At 46.7% G+C, this 23,995-nt stretch overlaps 1 protein-coding gene across 1 annotated transcript in view; it reads left to right on the forward strand.

The window, feature by feature from the left end:
* LOC311228626 (disintegrin and metalloproteinase domain-containing protein 23-like) overlaps positions 1–23,995 on the forward strand; it is a 270,009-nt gene that overhangs the window by 221,369 nt on the left and 24,645 nt on the right. The window contains 4 exon segments of the mRNA XM_084314550.1: positions 16,484–16,589; positions 17,918–18,037; positions 23,361–23,461; positions 23,464–23,528. Coding sequence (XP_084170676.1) covers positions 16,484–16,589; positions 17,918–18,037; positions 23,361–23,461; positions 23,464–23,528 — 392 coding nt within the window.

The following is a 23,995-nucleotide window of genomic DNA, read 5'->3' on the forward strand; positions in this document are numbered from 1 at the left end:
CGTTACAAGGTGACCTTACAGAGGGGATGTGAACTAGTTTCCTTTTCGAATGATTTACCCAAGTGTCCCTGAATTCGACCCTCATACAGATGGAAATATAGTACCCACTCAACCTAACAGTGGGTATTCCAGAAAGGTCTGTTTGGACTGCTTAGCTAAAGTAAACAGAACTCTGGTGCCGGCCTTCAGGCCTGACTTAAAGTTAAGTATTGGGCCCTCCATCCCACTTTGTTGTGTGGGGAAAGAGGTTTAATTTGTTTGCCATTTGATCTGTTCTTATTTTTATGGTACTCTGGGCTTTTTCCTATAGCTGCTAGGTGAAGGGTGAAAGGTTGCACTGTTAGCCTTTGACTGAATTCTCCTATGGCCTTTTCCAGAAACCGCTAGATGATTTTGATCCCTCCTGTAATGCTTATACGGGTCATTTTGATCAATTTAATTTACGACAATCCCTTCTCTGAGGGGTCTACCCTCATTATGTAACCAGTAAATTTCAAAATCAAAATGATTATAATTACCATAAAACATAAACAATTATTAAAAAAATTTAAAAATCCAAAATTTCACTTACCTCTTCTTCTTGCACAGTTATACACATTTATCAGTTATTATCATGACTTCAGACTAAGAAAGCTGTTCCTGTTTTTACAAGGAAACACTCTTTCAATAACAGCTTTTTTGTTTAGACTATTTTATCCATGTAATTAACCAAATGTCTATTTTGTGTAATGGACTCTGCAAGAAAAGATTATTACCTCACACCAATATAAGACTAACAGTTCTAATAAACACGAAGGAGACTTAAACCATAAACATATAAACACTGAATTTCTCCTTCGCAAAAGACCTTCTGAGGTCTATTTCCTCTTAGCTGCAATTCTACCAGTTATCCTCACTGAAACCTCTGAGGTCTATTGATAACCCTTTTTGGCCGTGTCTCTTTCGTTGCAGTTGCGCTAATCGCTCTCTCCTCCAGCGTCCTTGGTTCCGCTGTTGGTACTCCGCCAAAATCCACAGAGGAAAAATCATCATTTTCCAATTCCAATTCATGATCTCCTCTGTCTGGCTCCTGCAAAAATCCTTCATTTCCCCTAGAGGGACCATCATGTTCGCCTCTGTCTGGTTCCCCATAATCGTCTTCATTTTCCCCTTCGTCGTGCCTTTCCTCCTGTTCTTGATCAATGAACAGGGTTTCGGATTCCAATTCTTGCCCATCTTGCAGGGCTTTTACGCAATGCGAAAGGTGAAACCACATTGAAGATCCTTTTACCTGTAGCGCTCTTTCCGTAGCTCTTACGACCTCGTACGGTCCTTCCCGCCGCGCTCCATACCACTTGCGTCTGAACACTTTAACATAAACGTAGTCCCCTGGTACTATCTGGGGAACATTCCGCCTATCCTCCTCCTCCTCTGTCTCTCGTTTACTAGAGACATAATCATAGATTGCCCCGTGGAGCTTTGACATGTACTTCACGTACTCACGCATCTCGTGGTCTAGAATATCCAAACTCGGACCTTTTCCTGCTGCGCGCAATCCGGGCACAACCATACATCGGCCAAACAACATTTCGTGCGGAGTTAAACGCAGGCCCCGGATCTCGCTAGATCTACAAGCCATCAATGCTAACGGTAACGCGCTCAGCCAGCTTAGACCGGTGTGTTGAAAGATCTTAACCAATTTGTTCTTAAGTACCCCGTTCATGCGTTCCACAGCCCCCTGGCTCTGAGGGTGGTAAACGGACCCGAAACGCTGTTTTATTCCCATCTGTTGGAGTACTAAACGTACAGTTTTGTCTACAAACTCTTTTCCATTGTCCGACGCGATTCTATCGGGAATTCCGTAACGGCTTACTATCTCACGGCATAAGAACTTAGCCACTGAGGCAGCATCCTTATGTTTAGTCGCGCAAGCCTCCACCCACTTTGAAAATCGACACACCACGACAAGAATGTACCTTTTTTGGTTAATCGGTTTTATCATGTCTACATAGTCAATCACAAGTTCTCTCATTGGGCCATTTGGGGTGGGGATGTGTCCCGGAGACACAACGATCCCTCTGCGTGCATTGTTCTTCAAGCAAATTGCACATCTACTTATTACACAATCAATCTGCCGTAGCAGGTTTGGCGCCCAAAACCCATACTCTTCTATTTTTCTACTCACCTCTCTCCGGTGTGCATGACAGAACTCATGCGCAGTTTGGATCAGCAGTCCGACCAGGCCAGTTGGTGCAACCACAAGTCCTTCATGGTTCCGCCACAAACCTGTCCCATCTCTACTAGCCCCCCTTGCTGACCAGAGATTTCTCTCCACCTGACTCGCCTCTTCCTGAAAGGTCAAAACATCTTTGTAAGTAATCTTATCTTCCAACTCCACCTCATGTGTGATAACCAATACCTTACCTGCTCTGTCCGCACCTGTCACTTGCTTGGCAGCAACATCCGCCATGTTGTTACCTCTGGTCACCTTAGACTCATCAGACTGATGGGCAGCACATTTGATAATCGCGATTTGTTTGGGTTTCATTATTGCTTGCAACAAATCGGTTATCTGACTACAGTGTCTTATGGCGGTACCATCTGCTCTCTTAAAACCTCGCCCTTTCCACACCACTCCGTAGAGAAAACTGATATTCTGTGCGTAGCTACTATCCGTGTAGATATTACAGCTCTTGCCTTCTGCCATTTTGCACGCTTCAGTCAGAGCGACTAGTTCCGCCAGCTGAGCTGAACAGGGTTGTGTCAAGGCTTCGGCCTTTGCTACGACAAACCCATCACCTTGTGATTTTACTACAGAGTAACCTGCTTTTAGGTCCTCTCCAACTCTGTAACATGAGCCGTCTGTCCATAGTTCCAAATCAGGACTGCTAAACGGGAAAGCCTGCAAGTCAGCTCTAAGTCTGGAGTACCTCTCAGCGGCCTCCACACAGTCGTGAGGTTCTCCATCCTCAGGCTTAGGAAGGGTCTGCGCTGGGTTCACTATGGAACACCTAGTCAAAGTAACATCTTCCTGTTCCAAAATCCTGTAATAATTTTTCAGACGGGGTATCGTTAGTGCAGATTTACCAGATTCCAACAAATTTTGGATCGCATGTCCTACCATAATATTGACTGGATACCCCATCATGATACTTGCAGCTTTCTCGTACATCAGGAAGACTCCGGCGCAATCTCGGTAGCACGGAGGCATTCCCATTTCCACCTCTGAATAGGCGATGGAGTAGTATCCTATTGGTTGTGGATGGATCCCCACTCCGGTGTTTTGTGCCAGTACTGCGCATGCATACCTCTGATCTGAAGAGGAAGAGACATATAGTATGAACTGCTTGGTATAATCAGGCAAAGTCAAGGCCGGGGCAGCTAACATACGGGTCTTTATGGTCTCAAATGCCCTCAGGCCCTCCTCAGTCCAGGTTACTTTAGCACTCAACTTATCATTTCCGCAAACTTTTATCATAGCTCTTAAAGGCCCTACTAGTTCTGTATAATTCTCCACCCAAGTGGAACTATACCCGACGATTCCCAAAAACATCATCATCTGTCTTACAGTCACTGGCTTTGGAGCTTTCTTAATAGCCACCAAATGTTCCTCTGTAATAGCTCGATGGCCTTTTGAAATCGTTTGACCTAGATATGCTACTTTAGGTTGACAGTACTGCAATTTTTTCAAAGACACCTTGTGTCCCTTCTCTGCTAGTAGTTGCAATAGTTCGATAGATTCCTTGTGACATGTTGTCTGATCGTCGGCACACAAGATAATATCGTCCATATACTGAATGACTCTGGATTTTAATCTCAGGTCCAACCCGTCCAGATCCTCTCTCAAGATCTTGTTAAAGATGTGTGGGGAATGCTTTAATCCCTGTGGGAGCCTAGTGTACTCATAATGCTCATTCTTATGGTAAAACCAAAAAAATTCTGGCACTCTTTGCTCAAAGGTACGCTAAAATAGGCGCTACACAAATCTATAACCGTAAAATACTCAGCTTGCGGCGGGATGAATGTCAGTAGTGTGTGTGGATCTGGGACATCGGCGGGATAGTCAATTAAAACCTCATTGACAGCCCTCAAGTCGTGTACCAGACGGTACGAGGTGTCAGGTTTCTCCACTGGCAGCAACGGCGTGTTGCTCTTGGGGCTCTTTGTCTTTCGTAGTACTCCGGCTTCTAGAAGTCCTTTGATTTGTGGCTCAATTCCGGCCACCGCTTTTTCCTTCAGTGGGTACTGACTTTTCCAGGGCAGGGTTGCTCCTGGTCTAAGCTCCACCCTCACTGGTTGAGCAGATTTGATCAGTCCAATGTCGGTGCTATGTTTTGACCACAGCACTTCCGGTATGGCCCCCATCATCTCCTCCTGGAGGCTCAATTTCTGGGGGGTTTCTTCTACTGTCTCCTGTGACAGCTGCACCGTCTGGGGACGTCCCATCCCTGTGCCTTGAATCATTATCTTGATGAACCGTTTGTCCGGGCTTATCCATATGAGTCGGTTCTCCGTCGTCTGTTCGAACTTTATTCCTTCTGCCTCTTTCATCATCCTTCCGATGTGTTGTTGGTCGCACGAGTCGGTCACTTTTAGCGTCACGTGGGGAACGCTGTCTGTGATCTCGTGTTCCTTTTGCAGATAGTTGCTCCGTGCAAGCCGTATTGCTGCTCCTTGGGGGCCCATCACTATGCTGGTGGCGTTGAGCTGCACCTCCTCTGGTTGATTTCTCATCCACTCCTCGGCTTGTCTTTCATCCGCATCTTTATAGTACTGTAGGGTGCAATGGTATGGTGTCTCTGGGTTCTTTGCCGCTGGCATATTGGCGGTGATGAAGGTCTCCCATTCCAACGCTGGTCCGAGCAATTCCTGGCTTAGGTTCCCCAACCAGTATACTTCCGGGGGTCGGGGGTCTGTTTTTTGCATCATTTCATAATATTGGTCTTCTGGGACGTCGATCACACAACCATCAGGCGTGCATAGAATGTTCATCCCCAACATACCAAGGCCGTCTCTGCCCAGTAAGCCAATGGGTGCGGTGTCGGAGACCAAGATGGAAACCGTCGCCTCTTTGCCTCTGTACTTCAGGGTGACAGGCTCTGTCACTGGAATCAGCTTCTTTATCCCTTCAAATCCAATGGTCCGTACATATCGACTGGACATGGGCAGGTGTGTCGCATCTTTAGGTTGGACCACAGTGTACGCCGCCCCGGTGTCTGCCATCATCCTGACAGATTTATTATTCACCGCTACGTGCACTATCGGTTCCTCCCTTAAGTGTGACAATGACAGCTGGCACCCCCCCATTGAACTCTCTGGGCCTCGTCAGAACTCCTGTTCCGGCCCTCTGGACGGATTCACTGGGCCCCTGTTCTGTTGCTGGTTCTGGTCTTGCATCTGGTCTTGGTCTTGGTTCTGGTATTGGTTGGGTCCGTACCACTGCTCCTGGGATCGGCCATAACCTCTTCGGCCACCTCCTCTGTTATTTCCTCGACCCCTGCTGCTGGGTCCTTGGCTTCGCCATCCTTTTTCACAGTTCCGGGCGAAATGTCCGATTTCTCCACAATGCCAACACTCCGCTGACGCTGGCCATTCCAGGGGTCCGCTTCTTTGCTGTCCATTTCCTCGTCGTGACTGCCCGTTTGATCCCCTCTGATTTTGTTGTTGAGTGGGTGCCGGTGCTTCCTGTTTGGTGGGCTGTGCTGTTTCCTGGTTGTTCAGTTGTCCACTATTCCCCGTCTCGGCTCTGGGTGGTGTGGCTTGTACCAGGGCTTGGAGGTACTCTACCATCTTGACTGCCTCGACCGGCTGTTGGTACATGAGCTTTCGCTGACTTGCCGTTTCTTTGTCTTTGGCCTGTTGTTCCTTCTTCCTGTGCAGCTCCACTTGATGGCTCACGTTCTCCAGGTATGCATCTAACGGAAGGCTTCCCAGGCACACCACTTCGTTCAGTTTTTGTCTCACCTCATTGGAGAGGCCCTTCTGTATTTTCTCTCTTAGCATCGCCTCTCCCATTGGATTTTGTGCAGGGTCTTGGCCTAATTAGAGCATGCAGATCTGATATTATTTCTAAATCAAAAGAGCCCTCAATAGGCCAGGGTTTTGTGATTTTTGGCCATCTTTTATTCCATTTGGTTGATAATTCAATAAGTCTTTCCACATAGTAAGGATTGTCCTCTGTGTAAGGATTATTTTTAGCAAGCACTTGTATCGGGGTATCCTCCATCCAACCAATTGGTGTACTCACATCTTTATTCGCCTCTTTTGTCATTTTTCTATATGCGTTTCTTCTTCTCATGTACTAGAGGTTTTTAATTCCTCTTTCTGTGTCCTATTTTATTTTTTTTAAATGGCAGCAGGCAAGAGTGATCTTTGTATTCCCTGTCTAAGTGTAGGTGTCTATGCTTTTGTGACTATCTCCTACTCGAACAACCGCTAACGGTACTTGTAGCCCTGTCTATTCTCTTCTTTCCCTTCTCACTGGTGATCTGTAGTCTTACCTGACTTGCGGTGCCCTTGTTGCCTGGCAGAAGTGCTGAAAAAATAGAGCACAAAATACAACAGTTCTTTTTAATTTTTCAACTGGAATTTCCCTTTACTCCGTTTTTTCAGTATGAATATATCTTCTATCTAATATTCATACCACATCTAATTTTTGAGAGATTTCTTATCAACAGTATGAATAATCCTTTACTTAATTCATACAATTCTTTCAAATTTTTGAGAGATGTTGTGATTGACAGTGGTGTTTGCGTTTCCGGTGTCTACTCCCTTATTTCCGCTTCTATGTTGATCCCTCCTTCGTTGATTTTCCGCTTTCCGATGTTTTCCCTGTGGTCCCGCTCCAATATTCTGTTTCACCTCGAAAATCACAAAATTCTTTGATTAGTGTCACCATCTTGATTACACATTTCATTCAATCATCTTGTTTCCATTTCTCAATACTACTTCCCCCCAGTGGACATTTGTCCTCCTCAGACACGTGTCCACTAACATTTGCTTTTACGCACCTTCCGACATCACTCCCTGCACGCCGCGAGGCCCCACCCTCTGTTTTCCGAAGCGTCCATTACAGACTCCCCACAGAGGACAGGATAACCTCACCACAGGTACAAGGTAGTTAACGCCCAGGCACCCCACCTTGTCACTAACCCCAGGAAGCCCAGTGCCCTGCTAAACGGTCATGCATAACCGTACAGACTCAGCACCAGACCCCAGGGACCTAACAACTCTCAACCCATTCCTTCTCCGTGTACCTAGTTATGGAAACAAAACTCATTCACAAAAACAACATTACTTTTATAATATCCCCAGGCACGTCCCCCCAGCACCATACCCCCCTGCACACCCCATCCCCCACCCATTGACCCAGACTGTCCAGCAGTCCAGATCAAAAAATGACAGACAGGGCGTACTCATGGTACCTCGGCACCAACGGAACGCCCACCTCCGCTCGGCCCCCTTCGTCATCCTCCTCTACCGCCATTATCTTAGTCACAACAGGTGCAGCCGAGCGGAGTGACTTCTCCACCGCCGGACCGGCTGCGCAGAGAGTCCTAATCAGATACCCAAAGCATGCTCTAATCACCGACACACACACAACCAATATCACAAATATCACCACTGCATAGAGAACGTATTTAACTATCACCCAACCTATATACCCCAACTGCTCCTGACCCCAATCCTCCCACGAACTCACCCGAGAGTCATGGATATCCCTCGTAATGTTCCTCAAATGTGCTATCACGTCCGGCATCCCTATCTCATCATTTTCGGGCACATATGTGCAGCATTCCTGACCAATCAACGCACACGTACCCCCCGAAGCTGCCAACAAAAAATCCATAGCCGCACTTGTCTGCATCTCCATTAACCTCAACGACCGCATCTCCTCATTTTCTAGGCTAAACCCCTTTGTTGTTGTGGCCGCCATGTCCTCAAATAATGCAGCCAAACGATCAATCTCCCTCATATTAGCATACGTCCCATACGCAGGAAGCGCCACCCTGAAAAAACGATCCGCATGAGTCGCAGCCCGCGTCTTCCTCGCCCCAGGGTGCGTCGGCAAGACATCCGTTACCCTCATTGCCGGCACCAGATACCCCAACGCACATCTTCCTTTCCAACCCGCCGGCAACGCTGCATACGCATTCTCACCACAAATCCAATACGTACCTGGGGGAGCCCGTGCAGCCACCTTTGCAGCCCCCAGGCTCACCCCCCCTACACAATTCCCCAGCGTGCCCACATACACACCATTCTCGCCGTCCTCACATCTTGTAAACTCCTCCGGCCTAACTGCCACCGGAATAGGCCTAACATCCAAACTAGCCTGCCCCGTCTCACCCCCTAGCAACCGCCCCGTCTTATGATATGCCTCCATCCTCCCCTCACTTACTCCCTTACATAGGAAAGGCAAATTAAATCCCCTCAACACAGAGTTATGACACTCAGTGACTGGGTGGGCCATAAGCGGTAAACCGGCTGCAGCAGACTCCGGTGCTAGGCCGCACACATAACAATCAGACTTATTCGCACTTTTCGCCACTTCCCTTGCTATTTTTATAAACACATTCGTGTGAGGCTCACGCAATTCCCGCTTGTCCACATCTATATTTATAAGCTCCGGCCCCTGGGGCGAAAAATAATACAAAACTCCTGCCGTAAATAACAAGAACACCGTCACCCGAGTGCCCAACACCAACACGCACTCCGCACGCCTAGACAAACCAACCATCCTTTTACCGGCCCACTCTCCTCCGCGTTATCCCTGCTTCCCTCCTCCTGCCGCGCGTTTTTCCACTCTCCCTGCAACGCCCCACAGACAACAGCCAACAACATCCCTCATTACAAACTGTTCACCATACAACACATAACCCCGGTCTATTCTCCCCCTAACCAACCCTCCAATATATCCCTAACAGGAGAGTGGAAGAGAGGGGGTGGGAAAGCGCCCCCGGGCCGGGGATGGGGACACACACTGGGAAAGGCCCGGGAGGGAGGGAGCACACCCAATTTCCCCAGAGGAGAGGAGACCCGGCAAGACCAGAGTACGTCATGCTAGACAGGAAAGGAGGGAACATCCCGTGAGGGAGTATACCACAAGGGAGGGAGTGACGTACCTAGGAAAGGAGCTCGGACAGGAAACAGCGTGTGGGGGGGGGGGGGGGGGGGGGCAAAAAAGCGCACTATTTCCGCACGGGGTCTCACACCACTTCATGGAGAGAACTGATACCTCAATCCTACAGCGGGGCGGGGGGCATATACCATAGTATAAACGGGAATGAGGGAACGAGACACTAGGAAGGGAGGGGAGGGAGGCACCTAGGGAAAGGGGGGGAGGGTGCATCACTGTAGGGAGGGGGGTACTCCTGGGGAAGGAAGGGAAAGGGAGGGAGGAAGGGAGGGAGGGAGGAGAGGAGAGGAGAGGGAGGGAGAGGGAGGGAGAGGAAAGGAGTGGGAGGGAGAGGGGGGGAGAGGGAAGGAGGGAGGGAGGAGGGGGGGAGGGAGGAAGGAGTAGGGAGGGGGGGTACTCCTAGGAGGGAGGGGAGGGGGGTTCAAGGGAGAGGGAGGGAGGAAGGGAGGGAGGGAGGAAAGGAGGGAGGGGAGAGGAGAGGAGAGAGGGGGGAGAGGGAAGGAGGGAGGAAGAGGAGAGGAGAGGGGGGGAGAGGGAAGGAGGGAGGGAGAGGAGAGGAGAGAGGGGGGAGAGGGAAGGAGGGAGGGAGAGGAGAGGAGAGGGGGGGAGAGGGAAGGAGGGAGGGAGAGGAGAGGAGAGGAGAGGAGGGGCACGTAGGGAGGGGAGGGGGGTTCACACTAAACTTCCAGCATCACCACACCTCTGCTGCTGTGCACACTGCACCACACAGGAAGAGAAAGAGACGTGAGTGTGACTGTAAGGGAGGAAAGGAGAGGAGGGAGGGGAGAGGAGAGGAGAGGGGGGGAGAGGGAAGGAGGGAGGGAGAGGAGAGGAGAGGGGGGGAGGGTAGGAGGGAGGGAGGGGAGAGGCGGGGAGAGGAGGGGAGAGGAGAGGAGAGGAGAGGAGAGGAGAGGAGAGGAGAGGAGAGGAGGGGAGGAGAGGGGGGGAAGGGGGAAGGAGGGAGGAAGGAGGGAGGAAAGGAGAGGGAGGGAGGAAGGGAGGGAGGGAGGAAAGGAGGGAGGGGAGAGGAGAGGAGAGAGGGGGGAGAGGGAAGGAGGGAGGGAGAGGAGAGGAGAGGGGGGGAGAGGGAAGGAGGGAGGGAGAGGAGAGGAGAGGAGAGGAGAGGAGAGGAGGGGAGAGGAGAGGAGGGGAGAGGAGAGGAGAGGAGAGGGAGGGGGGGTTTCTTGAGGGAGCACACCAGGGCAACAGATTTGAAAGCACCCCGCACATTTATACCAGGGGGCCTGTGGGAACAATAGGCTATATTTATTCCTAAGACAATATTGCCCCCTGCTGCCCTTTTTCGCACATCACCCCTATTGCACCACAGTACCCCCAAACATCCTGCAGGAGGCGCCCCCAACCTTCTAACAATACGTGCGTCATTACGCAGCCACACCTCCACAACGCCAGCCCACGTGCCCACTCAATTTTAACCCCAATTCCCAGAATTCCCTGTACCGAATCGTAGTCCGCCATTAAGGATGGCTTCCCGCGAGACGTCGCCACATGCTTACGTCACGTTTACACACACAAGGTCTCGCTGTCAGCCAAAATAGTATCACGCGATATTCCACGAGACTCCCAGCATGCAACATTGTTAGCACAGGTAGCTTTAGCATGTTAGCATAGTTAGCTTAGCATTTTTAGCATAGTTCGCTGTCCACTGCTAACACCATTAGCTTAATACCGTTTGCCCCATTAGCTTAGCTCAATGTTGCTATCGCTCGATCAGCCTAGCACGGCTAGTTAGCTTAGCCTAGCCCCTTACAATAGCGTTTCCTATACGGCCCACTATCCTGTTGATTTGAGCAGCACAACACATCGCGACGTTTTGCACAACCCAGTCATACTTTATAACATAATTTTAAATTTATTAAGCATTCGTTCATAAACCTTACAGTATCATTTTCTCGTTTGCACGCCCGTCCGGCCCCGGCCGGCTCCGTATTTTAAATCTAACGCTCCCGATCCAGCCCCGTATTTCAAATCTAACGCACCCCCTCTAGGCCCCCACCAAGCAGATGCTCCTAGTGACGTCATCAGTGGTGGCCGCGATCTGCCATTTATTTCTCGAAGCAGAAGAAGAACCCTGCTTTCTTTGATCTTTACCACATTAAACCACGACCTCATTACCACTGATTTAAAAAAAAAAATCAAATAACGTGACACATCCTTTTGGTTCCATCTCACTCGCCATTCACTCAATTCATTCGATATCGCAACGCAGCGTCCATACGGTATGTACGACGTTCTTGCGGACAGTGCTATGGTGTCCCCGCGGCCGTACCCGTCCCTAGAGTTATCATAATGATACAAAAATACCGGCATCCACTCCATAACCTCTAGCAGACTCATTCACACACATCCTCTCTCATCCACACAGTTACACTCATACTTCCATTCAGCAACATAATCATTCTTAGCACTGGTTAACCTTGTACATCATGCAGCATCATTTGGTAGCCTTTCAGCCACCATGGATGAAGCTATAAGTTCCGTCAATCCAACACATCAGTCGTACTAAACATTATTAGCCCCAAGCATTCCCCGTTAGCTTGCAACGTAGCTTAGCATGTATTAGCCCTGCTTCGTATAGCAGTAGCTTCCCGGGTATATAACGGCTTTATTCCGTATTGGTTGTAATATAGTAATCCGCGACGTTTAGCGTTATGATGACGTACGTTTGATTATAGCCATGATACCATGCATGTGTCATCCTATTTCATCTAAACAACATATATACATTGTTACATACCAAAGTCCCTATATAATGCCTCATCGCTTCTAAGTGCAGTTTTTTAGTTCGAACATAAGCGCAGATCTTTATAACCCCCCAGTGCACAAGTGCTTTATATCAAGGGTTACTTTTCTCCCCCATCACCCCTCTTCTCAACCCCTCAATCTTCACATCCAGCGCCGTTTTTAATCGACCGAATGCCTCCTTAAGAATTCGCACTAATAGGCGAATTCTATAAGCAGATTGCGTCGGGCCACCATACAACAGATCTGTGTCAAAACGTCTTTTTAAACTCGTCCGTTATACGTGCCGATTCTAAGAGTGAAGTCCGCAAATGATGGCACGGAAAAAGCAACAACCACTTTGACGACGCGGCCGAACGAACACAATCTAGTCTATTACATTTATGATTGCGTCCTGTTCCAACTGCCCGCGTCTTCTCCTCTGTCCCCAGCGTTTAACTCTTCATCACAACGGCCGATACCAGTCCAGTCTTGTGAGAACTGGAACCAAATCCTGGCCGCTCTGATGTCATTATTCGCTCCGTTACAACCCACGATTCACAGCTGCCCAAATTCCACCCTCCTAAATTCATCTCCCTTGGTGCAACTTACCGTTATTCTCCGCCGTCGTTTGGATGTCCGTAGAGTGTAGACAGTCGTTGAAAACGTCGTTGCTCTGCTCACCGAGAGATCTTGTCTTCGAAGGATGGTATAGTGGATTTTCCAGCTCGGGAAAACGGCTCCAGATTAACGTGTCTCTTCAATGAATCTATCTACTAAAGTCTTAGGATCGTATAGTGGATCTCTATAGTATCTCTGCTGTTGTACTCACACGTTCTGTTCAATTGTCTTATAAATGATTTGGAGTCGGAGCCAGGCGCTAAAGGTACAAAGACAGTCTGGCCGTCGTTTATTGGAAGATCCACACAGCTTAAAGTTCTCGCCAACTTTTCTATTGTCTAAAAGCATCTGCAGCACGTCTCGATTGGATAGGTTTTCAGCGTAGGTTTTGGGGGTCGTCTCAAGATGATGCTCTCCGTGCGTCGACGTGGTCTGCTGGTCTCCGTGCGTTTTTTTCCATGTCTCAGATCTGTGGTAAATATAGGAATCACCCAAACCCCGCCCAGTGGTCGAGTCTCTGCCCCGTGATGTCACAGAACGGAGACTCCTGTACCTGGGCCCTGTTTCTTGTACCTGGATAACTGAGTTAGCCGGATAACTTTAGCTGGATAACTGGGTTAGCCGGACTTTCCGGTTTCATATACGTGGATTTTCCAAATCACCATGACAACATATCCAAAAGTTTGAGCCTGGTCGAAAGCAGAGTTCAAGTTCAAGTTAGCCTGAACTATCGCCACGCCCCCGCAAAGAAGTGACAGCCCGTTTCCTGAAACTATTCCCACAGTCTACGATCTGCATTATACCATTCTGAATTACGTTTTTGTGCTCCATTCTTCCAGAGGGGGCTTTTGAAATGTAAAATAGACCCAAAATGCTGATATTAAATTCACTTTGTCCTAAATAATGCACGTTATATATACCGTGGCGACGGTGGCGCTCGCTCGTGCGATGTACACATGATGTGGTTATTTTAATTGTAACTGGGATTAAGATGTCTGATGAGATGCGCTGTTTGACGGATTTGAGAAATTGAATGAGCCGTTGACGTCACATTAATGAATGAGGATAAAGAGATAAACTTCATTCAAAACAAAGGATATTCTAAACACGGGTCTCTCGTTCATTAATGTATAAACAATGAATCTATCCCATCTGGCACAGTGGCCCAGCGGTAGTGCTCAAGCCTGCCAATCCAGCGACCGGGGTTCAAATCCCGGTGTTTCCAATATGATTTTTTTGAATATAATATTAATGATTATACGCCAAAGTAGCCTGGTTTTAAGTTAAAATATTATAAATCTACATGCATTGAGGATGTCATTCTTTATATAGCTCTCAACGTGCACCAAATTGAATTATTCCTATATTGCAAAAAGAAGGAAAAGACTAGGGTCTTGAACCCCGGTCGTCCGTGTGAAAGTCAAAAGAAGAACCCGTTACACCACAGAGAAGATAAGTAAAAGATTGACTATACATCAATCAATGGGTAAGAGAGCCGTATCGTAATTCTGTATAACAGTTAACTAATAATTTTCGCTAGCAAGATCTCATTTGATTATTCAATCCAGCAGGCAAGTTTAAAGAAATATAATCTGATTGATTGAGGTAATGAGGGACTTAGAATTAGCCTATAGATAACGCATTTAACTTGTCGGCGAGGCGATTGAGCCGTATTGCAATCTGTCAATAAAGTCTTAAATCAATTAATCAATCAATGCCGTTGAGAATCAGGATCTCTGCCATCGATACGTGCTGGCTTTTCACCTAAAACGGCCGCGCGCATTTAGCCTGACTCGCAAGTCTGGCTTGAGTTAACGAGACTGAATCCACCTTTGTGAAACAGGAAAATCCCGGCTTCGAACATCGGGTTAACTGAAGCTGGATAATGGACATCTTGATCGACTTAGTTGAACCACGTACATGAAACAGGGCCCTGTTCTAATTGGCTTAACACGAAAGAACTGGGTTCCCTGACCAATAAGGAAGTGACATGACTATTTTCGGCTCCTTACAAGGTGACCTTACAGAGGGGATGTGAACTAGTTTCCTTTTCGAATGATTTACCCAAGTGTCCCTGAATTCGACCCTCATACAGATGGAAATATAGTACCCACTCAACCTAACAGTGGGTATTCCAGAAAGGTCTGTTTGGACTGCTTAGCTAAAGTAAACAGAACTCTGGTGCCGGCCTTCAGGCCTGACTTAAAGTTAAGTATTGGGCCCTCCATCCCACTTTGTTGTGTGGGGAAAGAGGTTTCATTTGTTTGCCATTTGATCTGTTCTTATTTTTATGGTACTCTGGGCTTTTTCCTATAGCTGCTAGGTGAAGGGTGAAAGGTTGCACTGTTAGCCTTTGACTGAATTCTCCTATGGCCTTTTCCAGAAACCGCTAGATGATTTTGATCCCTCCTGTAATGCTTATACGGGTCATTTTGATCAATTTAATTTACGACAAAAGTTTTATTAACAGATTGCAGAATGGGTACAATACAGTACGGCTCAATACACACAATTGTTAAGGGGATGCAGACCAGAGAAAGACTTTCGTCTTGTTTACATCAGGGTCCCCCATTTTCAATTCATAATGACATTTATGACATACACAACATACAGATATACAGATATATATCATGACATTTACGACATACATGACATACAGATATACAGTACTGTTACATTTATGACATACAAGATATACAAATATACAGTACTGTTTAACAGAGATCCTAACAGATAATATATACATTCGAGGGGGAGGAAACTGTACATTAGGGGGGGGGGGGGTGGGTGAGGGGTGAGGTTTGGACATTTACGGGGGCCAGTGTCGAATTGCAGCCTCCCATAGGTGCTCTTTGAGGGAGCTTTCGAAGGTGGGTAGGGATTCACATTATTTTACGGCTGTGGGTAGGGCGTTCCACATTGATTTGGCGAAACGTGTTTAGGCCCTTGTTTGAGTCCGATTCTGGGTTGAACATGATTTGTGGAACTCCCTCTGGTGTTGTGGTCGTGGAATTAACTGACCTTTGGGAAGTATTTCGACATGTACATGGGTATCTTAGGGGTGTAGTGTATCTCGTAGACAAGATACCTCCGATTTGCTCCGTGGTTAAAGTTTTAACTTTTTCAACCGAGAGAGCGCCAGAAAAAGCGCTCGGAGGAGACGTGCCTGTCGCGACAAAACCATTGAAAACAATAGAAAAAAGGCAGAGGCGCGTTCAAAAAGGTGTCTACCTCTATGTGATCACAACCTTATCCCAAAAAAATACTACTACTAAGGAATTTACCTTGCCTATATTACTACCTACTATGCTAATATGCCTTTACTACTATGCACTCAAGTCTGTAGCACTGAAGTTCGACCCTGTTTGGCAAACAATCTTAGTGACCCTTAGCTGCCAGAGTTGTGCCCGTCCTGCTGACTTGTTGTACAGAACTTGTAAGCCGCTTTGGATAAAAGCATCAGCTAAATGACTAAATGTAAATGTAAATCCATACACATCTCCACTGAAAAGATCAAAGAATCATCACACTGCCAGGGGCGGTTGCCAGGTGCGGTTGCCAGGGGTAACCGCTGCAGTTCAGCATGCTAGCATGTCTGTGTTTGTCTTGTTCCATCTTCGTTTCCGTGGCAACGGGACAGATTAGTTTGAGGACACTTCAGGGACCACCTCCTATTTGCGCTAGTTCCCGTGAACTTTAACCTTTGAAGGTCACGTCATGGTCCTCGTTTCTCTGTGCAGAGTCAGGAGGCTCGGAGAAGTTAACTCTCTCTCTCTCTCTCTCTCTCTCTCTCTCTCTCTCTCTCTCTCTCTCTCTCTCTCTCTCTCTCTCTCTCTCTCTCTAACTCTCTCTAACTCTCTCTAACTCTGTCTCTCTCTCTCTCTCTCTCTCTCTCTCTCTCTCTCTCTCTCTGTCTCTCTCTCTCCCCCTCTGTCTCTCTCTCTGTCTCTCTCTCTGTCTCTCTCTCTCTCTCTCCCTCTCTCCCTCTCTCCCTCTGTGCAGAGTCCGGAGGCTCGGAGAAGTTCTGCTACGAGAAGCTGAACACGGAGGGGACGGAGAAGGGGAACTGCGGTAAAGATGGAGAGAAGTGGCTCCAGTGTAGCAAACAGTGAGTTTAACATCCTGTTGACCTACGTCAAGCCCTGCCCTCTTTTATTGGTCCTCCAATCACAACAGTTGTTTCATACATATACTGTAGACACAATAAGGTGCATGCAAGGTGCCGACCTGCTCGTCGGGAGCAGTTAGGGGGTTAAGTGTCTTGCTCAAGGACACTTCGACACGCTGCTCGAGAGGAGTCGGAATCGAACCTGGGAGCCTTCTGATTACCAGACGACGCTCTACCTCCTGAGCCACTGTCGTGATGTGAGAATACCAACGATTAGTTACGCCTTTCACCCAGACAAGGCCATCCAACCGTTGTGATTGGGGGATCAAGAAAAGAGGGCGGGATATGTCAGTTGAACCCTTGAGATGAAAAACCATATTATGAGTCCATTTTAAGTGAAAGTAAAAATGTGTACTACTGAGTAATAGTGCTAATCAGATGTATATGTACAGAGTTGTAGTATTATTAAGAAACTACAACGGCAAAATGAATGCTCATTATATGTGGTATATTATTAAAATATTGTTCAGGTTTGGGGGACTGACTGTCCCGGGGGTGTTCACATGCCTATTCTTAAATCTGCACGTTTACATTGCACTACTTTTATTGTCTTTTATACCTATTTATACCTTATGTCTGAAATGTATGCAATTTATTTATTTTGTCAATTTGTGTGCTGATTTTATGCCTATGTTCATTTTTATACTAATTGCTGTGGTGCACTCTGGACTGAGAGTACTATGTAGATAGTTATTAATATTTATTATTGTGGGCGGCCGGGTAGCGCAGCGGACTAAGCGTCTGTCTACCACCACAGAGACAGTGGGATCGAATCCAGCTGTGGTGCCTCCGGGTTGGCCGGCCGTCCGTGCTGACACAATAGGCAGTGTCAGCGGGTGGGAAACCCCGGCGAGGGTGGGTCCTGGTCGTTGTAAAAACAGCGACTCCTACAGTTCGGTCGGGGCGCCTGCACAGCGAGGGAAGGATCTGGGAGAGGTAGTGTGATCCTTCCACACGTTACACTCCCCCAGTGAGAGTCCACGCATGTGATAGTCTCCGCCCTCCCGGAGGTAGAGTGCGCAACGACCAGGAAGGGGATTGGGAATTGGCATAACGAATAACATTGGGATGGGAGAAAATCGAAAAAAAAACTAAAAAAAAACATTTATTATTGTTATATTGTAGACATGTGTGCATGGAAATGTCTGTAGTCTAAGTCTCGACTACATTAAAAATAAGGGTGACCTCAATTGTAATTTCGAGAATAAATAAAGGTTGATGAGGTTAATGGTGATTCAGTATCTGATTCTCTCCGCTCGTCTGCGCAGCGACGTGTTCTGCGGGTACCTGTTGTGTTCCAACATCGGGCGCAACCCGCGCATCGGCATGATGAAGGGAGAGATCACGCCCACCTCCTTCAACCACCAGGGCAGGCTGGTGGACTGCAGGTAAACACCTCCTTCAACCACCAGGGGGCAGGCTGGTGGACAGCAGGTAAACACCTCCTTCAACCACCAGGGCAGGCTGGTAGACTGCAGGTAAACACCTCCTTCAACCACCAGGGGGCAGGCTGGTGGACTGCAGGTAAACACCTTTTTCAACCACCAGGGCAGGCTGGTAGACTGCAGGTAAACACCTCCTTCAACCACCAGGGGGCAGGCTGGTGGACTGCAGGTAAACACCTCCTTCAAACGGTAAACACCAACTCAACCGGTAAACGCCAACTCAACCGGTAAACGCCAACTCAACCGGTAAACGCCAACTCAACCGGTAAACGCCAACTCAACCGGTAAACACCAACTCAACCGGTAAACACCAACTCAACCAGTAAACACCAACTCAACCGGTAAACACCGGCTCAGCCATCAAGGCAGGCTGGTAGACTGCAGGTGAAAACCCACAGGACTGTGGAGGCCGCCTCGTAGACTGCAGTCACATACACAAATATAGTTTCTCTCTCTCTCTCTCTCTCTCTCTCTCTCTCTCTCTCTCTCTCTCTCTCTCTCTCTCTCTCTCTCTCTCTCTCTCTCGCTCTCTCTCTCGCTCTCTCACATACACAAATATAGTCTCTCTCTCTCTCTCTCTCTCTCTCTCTCTCTCTCTCTCACATACACAAATATAGTTTCTCTCTCTCTCTCTCTCTCTCACATACACAAATATAGTCTCGGTCTCTCTCTCACATACACAAATATAGTCTCTGTTTCTCTCTCTCTCACACAAATATAGCCTCTCTGTTTCTCTCTCTCTCACATACACATTATAGTCTCTCTCTCTCACATACACAAATATAGTCTTTCTGTTTCTCTCTCTCTCACATACACAAATATAGTATCTCTGTTTCTCTCTCTCTCACATACACAAATATAGTCTCTCTGTTTCTCTCTCTCACATACACAAATATAGTCTCTGTTTCTCTCTCTCTCTCACATACACAAATATAGTATCTGTTTATCTCTCACTCACATACACAAATAGTCTCTGTTTCTCTCTCTGTCACATACACAAATATAGTCTCTGTTTCTCTCTCTGTCACATACACAAATATAGTCTCTCTGTTTCTCTCTCTCTCTCTCACATACACAAATATAGTCTCTGTTTCTCTCTCTCTCACATACACAAATATAGTCTCTGTTTCTCTCTCTGTCACATACACAAATATAGTCTCTGTCTCTCTCTCACATACACAAATATAGTCTTTCTGTTTCTTTCTCTCTCACATACACAAATATAGCCTCTCTGTTTCTCTCTCTCACATACACATTATAGTCTCTCTCTCTCTCACATACACAAATATAGTCTTTCTGTTTCTCTCTCTCTCACATACACAAATATAGTATCTCTGTTTCTCTCTCTCTCACATACACAAATATAGTCTCTCTGTTTCTCTCTCTCACATACACAAATATAGTCTCTGTTTCTCTCTCTCTCTCACATACAAAAATATAGTATCTGTTTATCTCTCACTCACATACACAAATATAGTCTCTGTTTCTCTCTCTGTCACATACACAAATATAGTCTCTCTGTTTCTCTCTCTCTCTCTCACATACACAAATATAGTCTCTGTTTCTCTCTCTCTCACATACACAAATATAGTCTCTGTTTCTCTCTCTGTCACATACACAAATATAGTCTCTGTCTCTCTCTCACATACACAAATATAGTCTTTCTGTTTCTCTCTCTCTCACATACACAAATATAGTCTCTCTGTTTCTCTCTCTCACATACACAAATATAGTCTCTCTGTTTCTCTCTCTCTCTCACATACACAAATATAGTCTCTGTTTCTCTCTCACATACACAAATATAGTCTCTGTCTCTCTCTCACATACACAAATATAGTCTCTCTGTTTCTCTCTCTCTCACATACACAAATATAGTCTCTCTGTTTCTCTCTCTCTCTCACATACACAAATATAGTCTCTCTGTTTCTCTCTCTCTCACACATACACAAATATAGTCTCTCTGTTTCTCTCTCTCTCTCACATACACAAATATAGTCTCTGTTTCTCTCTCTCTCACATACACAAATATAGTCTCTCTGTTTCTCTCTCTCTCACATACACAAATATAGTCTCTGTTTCTCTCTCTCTCACATACACAAATATAGTCTCTCTGTTTCTCTCTCTCTCACATACACAAATATAGTCTCTGTTTCCAAATAAAATAAGTCCCGAGACTCGGTGCTGCTGCCGACTTTAAATCAAATAGGTGTCTGTGGGCAGTCGCCCGACATTAATAAACAGCAGTCGGTTATAATCACATTTTTATGAGCTAACGAATTCCGTTATATTGGACATTTGTATTAATTATATCAAGCGAAGAACTGAGAAATTTGGCAGAGAGAGACGGCAACATTTGTTTCTCTGTTTCTCTCTCTCTCACATACACAAATATAGTCTCTCTGTTTCTCTCTCTCTCTCTCACATACACAAATATAGTCTCTCTGTTTCTCTCTCTCACATACACAAATATAGTCTCTGTTTCTCTCTCTCTCACATACACAAATATAGTCTCTGTCTCTCTCTCACATACACAAATATAGTCTCTCTGTTTCTCTCTCTCTCACATACACAAATATAGTCTCTCTGTTTCTCTCTCTCACATACACAAATATAGTCTCTGTTTCTCTCTCTCTCACATACACAAATATAGTCTCTCTCTCTCACATACACAAATATAGTATCTGTCTCTCTCTCTCTCTCTCACATACACAAATATAGTCTCTCTCTCTCTCTCTCTCTCTCTCTCTCTCTCTCTCTCTCTCACATACACAAATATAGTCTCTGTCTCTTTCTCACATACACAAATATAGTCTCTCCGTTTCTCTCTCTCACATACACAAATATAGTCTCTCTGTTTCTCTCTCTCTCTCACATACACAAATATAGTTTCTCTCTCTCTCACATACACAAATATAGTCTCTCTCTCTCTCACTTACACAAATATAGTATCTGTCTCTCTCTCTCTCTCACATACACAAATATAGTCTCTCTCTCTCTCTCTCTCTCTCTCTCTCTCTCTCTCTCACATACACAAATATAGTATCTCTCTCTCTCACATACACAAATATAGTCTCTCTCTCTCACACATCAGGGTTTCCGTTAGAAAAAAATTGTTGCCGGTCTCAGGGTCCGGTAGATTTAAATCTACGGGTCAAATGAGAGAAATTCCGGTCAGAGTTTATTGAGCTTAAAAATAATTGACATCCTCAAGGCATGTAGATTTATAATATTTTAACTTAAAACTAGGCTACTTTTGTGTATACAGTCATTATATTCCAAATAAAATAAGTCCAGAGACTCTGTGCTGCTGCCGACTTTAAATCAAATAGGTGTCTGTGGGCAGTCGCCCGACATTAATAAACAGCAGTCGGTTATAATCAAATTTTTATGAGCTAACGAATTCCGTTATATTGGACATTTGTATTAATTATATCAAGCGAAGAACTGAGAAATTTGGCAGAGAGAGACGGCAACATTATCGTGGGTTTGCGTGACGACTCTCTCCACCTCGCAACGACTTATTTGCAAAGAGTATGGCGCTGCAGAGCAGCAGATTCAGCTGTTTTAAGGCTCTATCTGGGGACAGCTCAACAGCGCCCCCCACCCAACAGCTGAATTGCCAATGGCTGAATTGGAGTACTGCACTCTGCCGGTACAGATGGGTGGGTTATGGTGGATTCTGTGGCTCTGCAGCTGCATGCAGTCGCAAATCTAGCAGCAATCTCCCGCTGACACAGCGGTGTCATTATTATACCTGCTTGGTGAAGCAACGATGAAACAAATGTAATGATTGTTTCGTTCATCGCATAGGCTATTTAATTTTAGCCTATTTTAATACAATTCAAATAATCAAATTGTGCTTAGAGGGAATTATTTTCACCGGACATTAAGACCGGAGAGATTAAATATGTCGGACTTCAACAGATTTTGCCGGTCAAATACCGGTAATTACCGGCTAACGGAAACGCTGTCACACATACACAAATATAGTCTCTGTCTCTCTCTCACATACACAAATATAGTCTCTCTGTTTCTCTCTCTCTCTCACATACACAAATATAGTCTCTGTTTCTCTCTCTCTCACATACACAAATATAGTCTCTCTCTCTCTGTGTCTCTCTCTCAAGTCTAATTTCCGCCTAAGCTGGGAGACCCATGTTACTGACCAGACACTATATATCAGTGATGGCTGTTTACTACAGAGTGGAGGGACTGGGAGACCCATGTTACTGACCAGACACTGTATCAGTGATGACTGTTTACTACAGAGCAGGAGGGACTGGGAGACCCATGTTACTGACCAGACACTCTGTATCAGTGATGGCTGTTTACTGCAGAGCGGAGGGACTGGGAGACCCATGTTACTGACCAGACACTCTATCAGTGATGGCTGTTTACTGCAGAGCGGAGGGACTGGGAGACCCATGTTACTGACCAGACACTCTATATCAGTGATGGCTGTTTACTGCAGAGTGGAGGGACTGGGAGACCCATGTTACTGACCAGACACTATATCAGTGATGGCTGTTTACTGCAGAGTGGAGGGACTGGGAGACCCATGTTACTGACCAGACACTCTATATCAGTGATGGCTGTTTACTGCAGAGTGGAGCGACTGAGAGACCCATGTTACTGACCAGACACTCTATATCAGTGATGGCTGTTTACTGCAGAGTGGAGGGACTGGGAGACCCATGTTACTGACCAGACACTCTATATCAGTTGATGGCTGTTTACTGCAGAGTGGAGGGACTGGGAGACCCATGTTACTGACCAGACACTATATCAGTGATGGCTGTTTACTGCAGAGTGGAGGGACTGGGAGACCCATGTTACTGACCAGACACTATATCAGTGATGACTGTTTACTGCAGAGTGGAGGGACTGGGAGACCCATGTTACTGACCAGACACTCTATATCAGTGATGACTGTTTACTGCAGAGTGGAGGACTGGGAGACCCATGTTACTGACCAGACACTCTATATCAGTGATGACTGTTTACTGCAGAGTGGAGGGACTGGGAGACCCATGTTACTGACCAGACACTATATCAGTGATGGGCTTGTTTACTGCAGAGTGAAGGGACTGGGAGACCCATGTTACTGACCAGACACTCTATATCAGTGATGGCTGTCAGAACGTCAAGCTACTTAACACTTACTTTAACAAAGAAAATACCACAGTACCTTTTAATTAATAGTCCAAAAAATGTAAACGATTGTGTCCAACTGTCCAACCCCTGTCCTCCTCGCCTCTGTCCCCAGCGGTGGCCATGTCCTCTTGGAGGACGAGACGGACCTGGGCTACGTGGAGGACGGGAGTCCGTGCGGGCCGTCCATGATGTGCCTTGACCACAAGTGTCTCCCCATCAGTCCCTCAACATGAGCACCTGCCCCGCCGGGCCCAACGCACAGGTGTGCTCCGCCCACGGGGTGAGTACCCCCCCCCCTCCCCCCCTCCCAACGCACAGGTGTGCTCCGCCCACGGGGTGAGTACCCCTCCCCCTCTCCCCACGTCAGGTGTGCTCCGCCCACGGGTGAGTACCCCTCCCCCCCTCCCCACGCCAGGTGTGCTCCGCCCATGGGGTAAGTGCCCCCCCCCCTCCTCTCGTCAGTACCCCCCCCCCCCCCCCCAATCCCCTCGCCAGGTGTGCTCCTAGACACTCTTAACCAGAGAGCCTTAAAGGGTAAGTCCACTGTTTCCTACTGGGCTGTTTGGGTCAATTGATTGATTGAATGAAAACTTTATTTAACAGATTGCAGAATGGGTACAATACAGTACGGCTCAATACACACAATTGTTAAGGGGATGCAGACCAGAAAGACTTTCGTCTTGTTTACATCAGGGTCCCCCATTTTCAATTCATCATGACATATATGACATACATGACATACAGGTA

The sequence above is a fragment of the Notolepis coatsorum genome (genome assembly GCF_963971535.1).
Source record: "Notolepis coatsorum genome assembly, chromosome: 5".
Classification (NCBI taxonomy): domain Eukaryota; kingdom Metazoa; phylum Chordata; class Actinopteri; order Aulopiformes; family Paralepididae; genus Notolepis; species Notolepis coatsorum.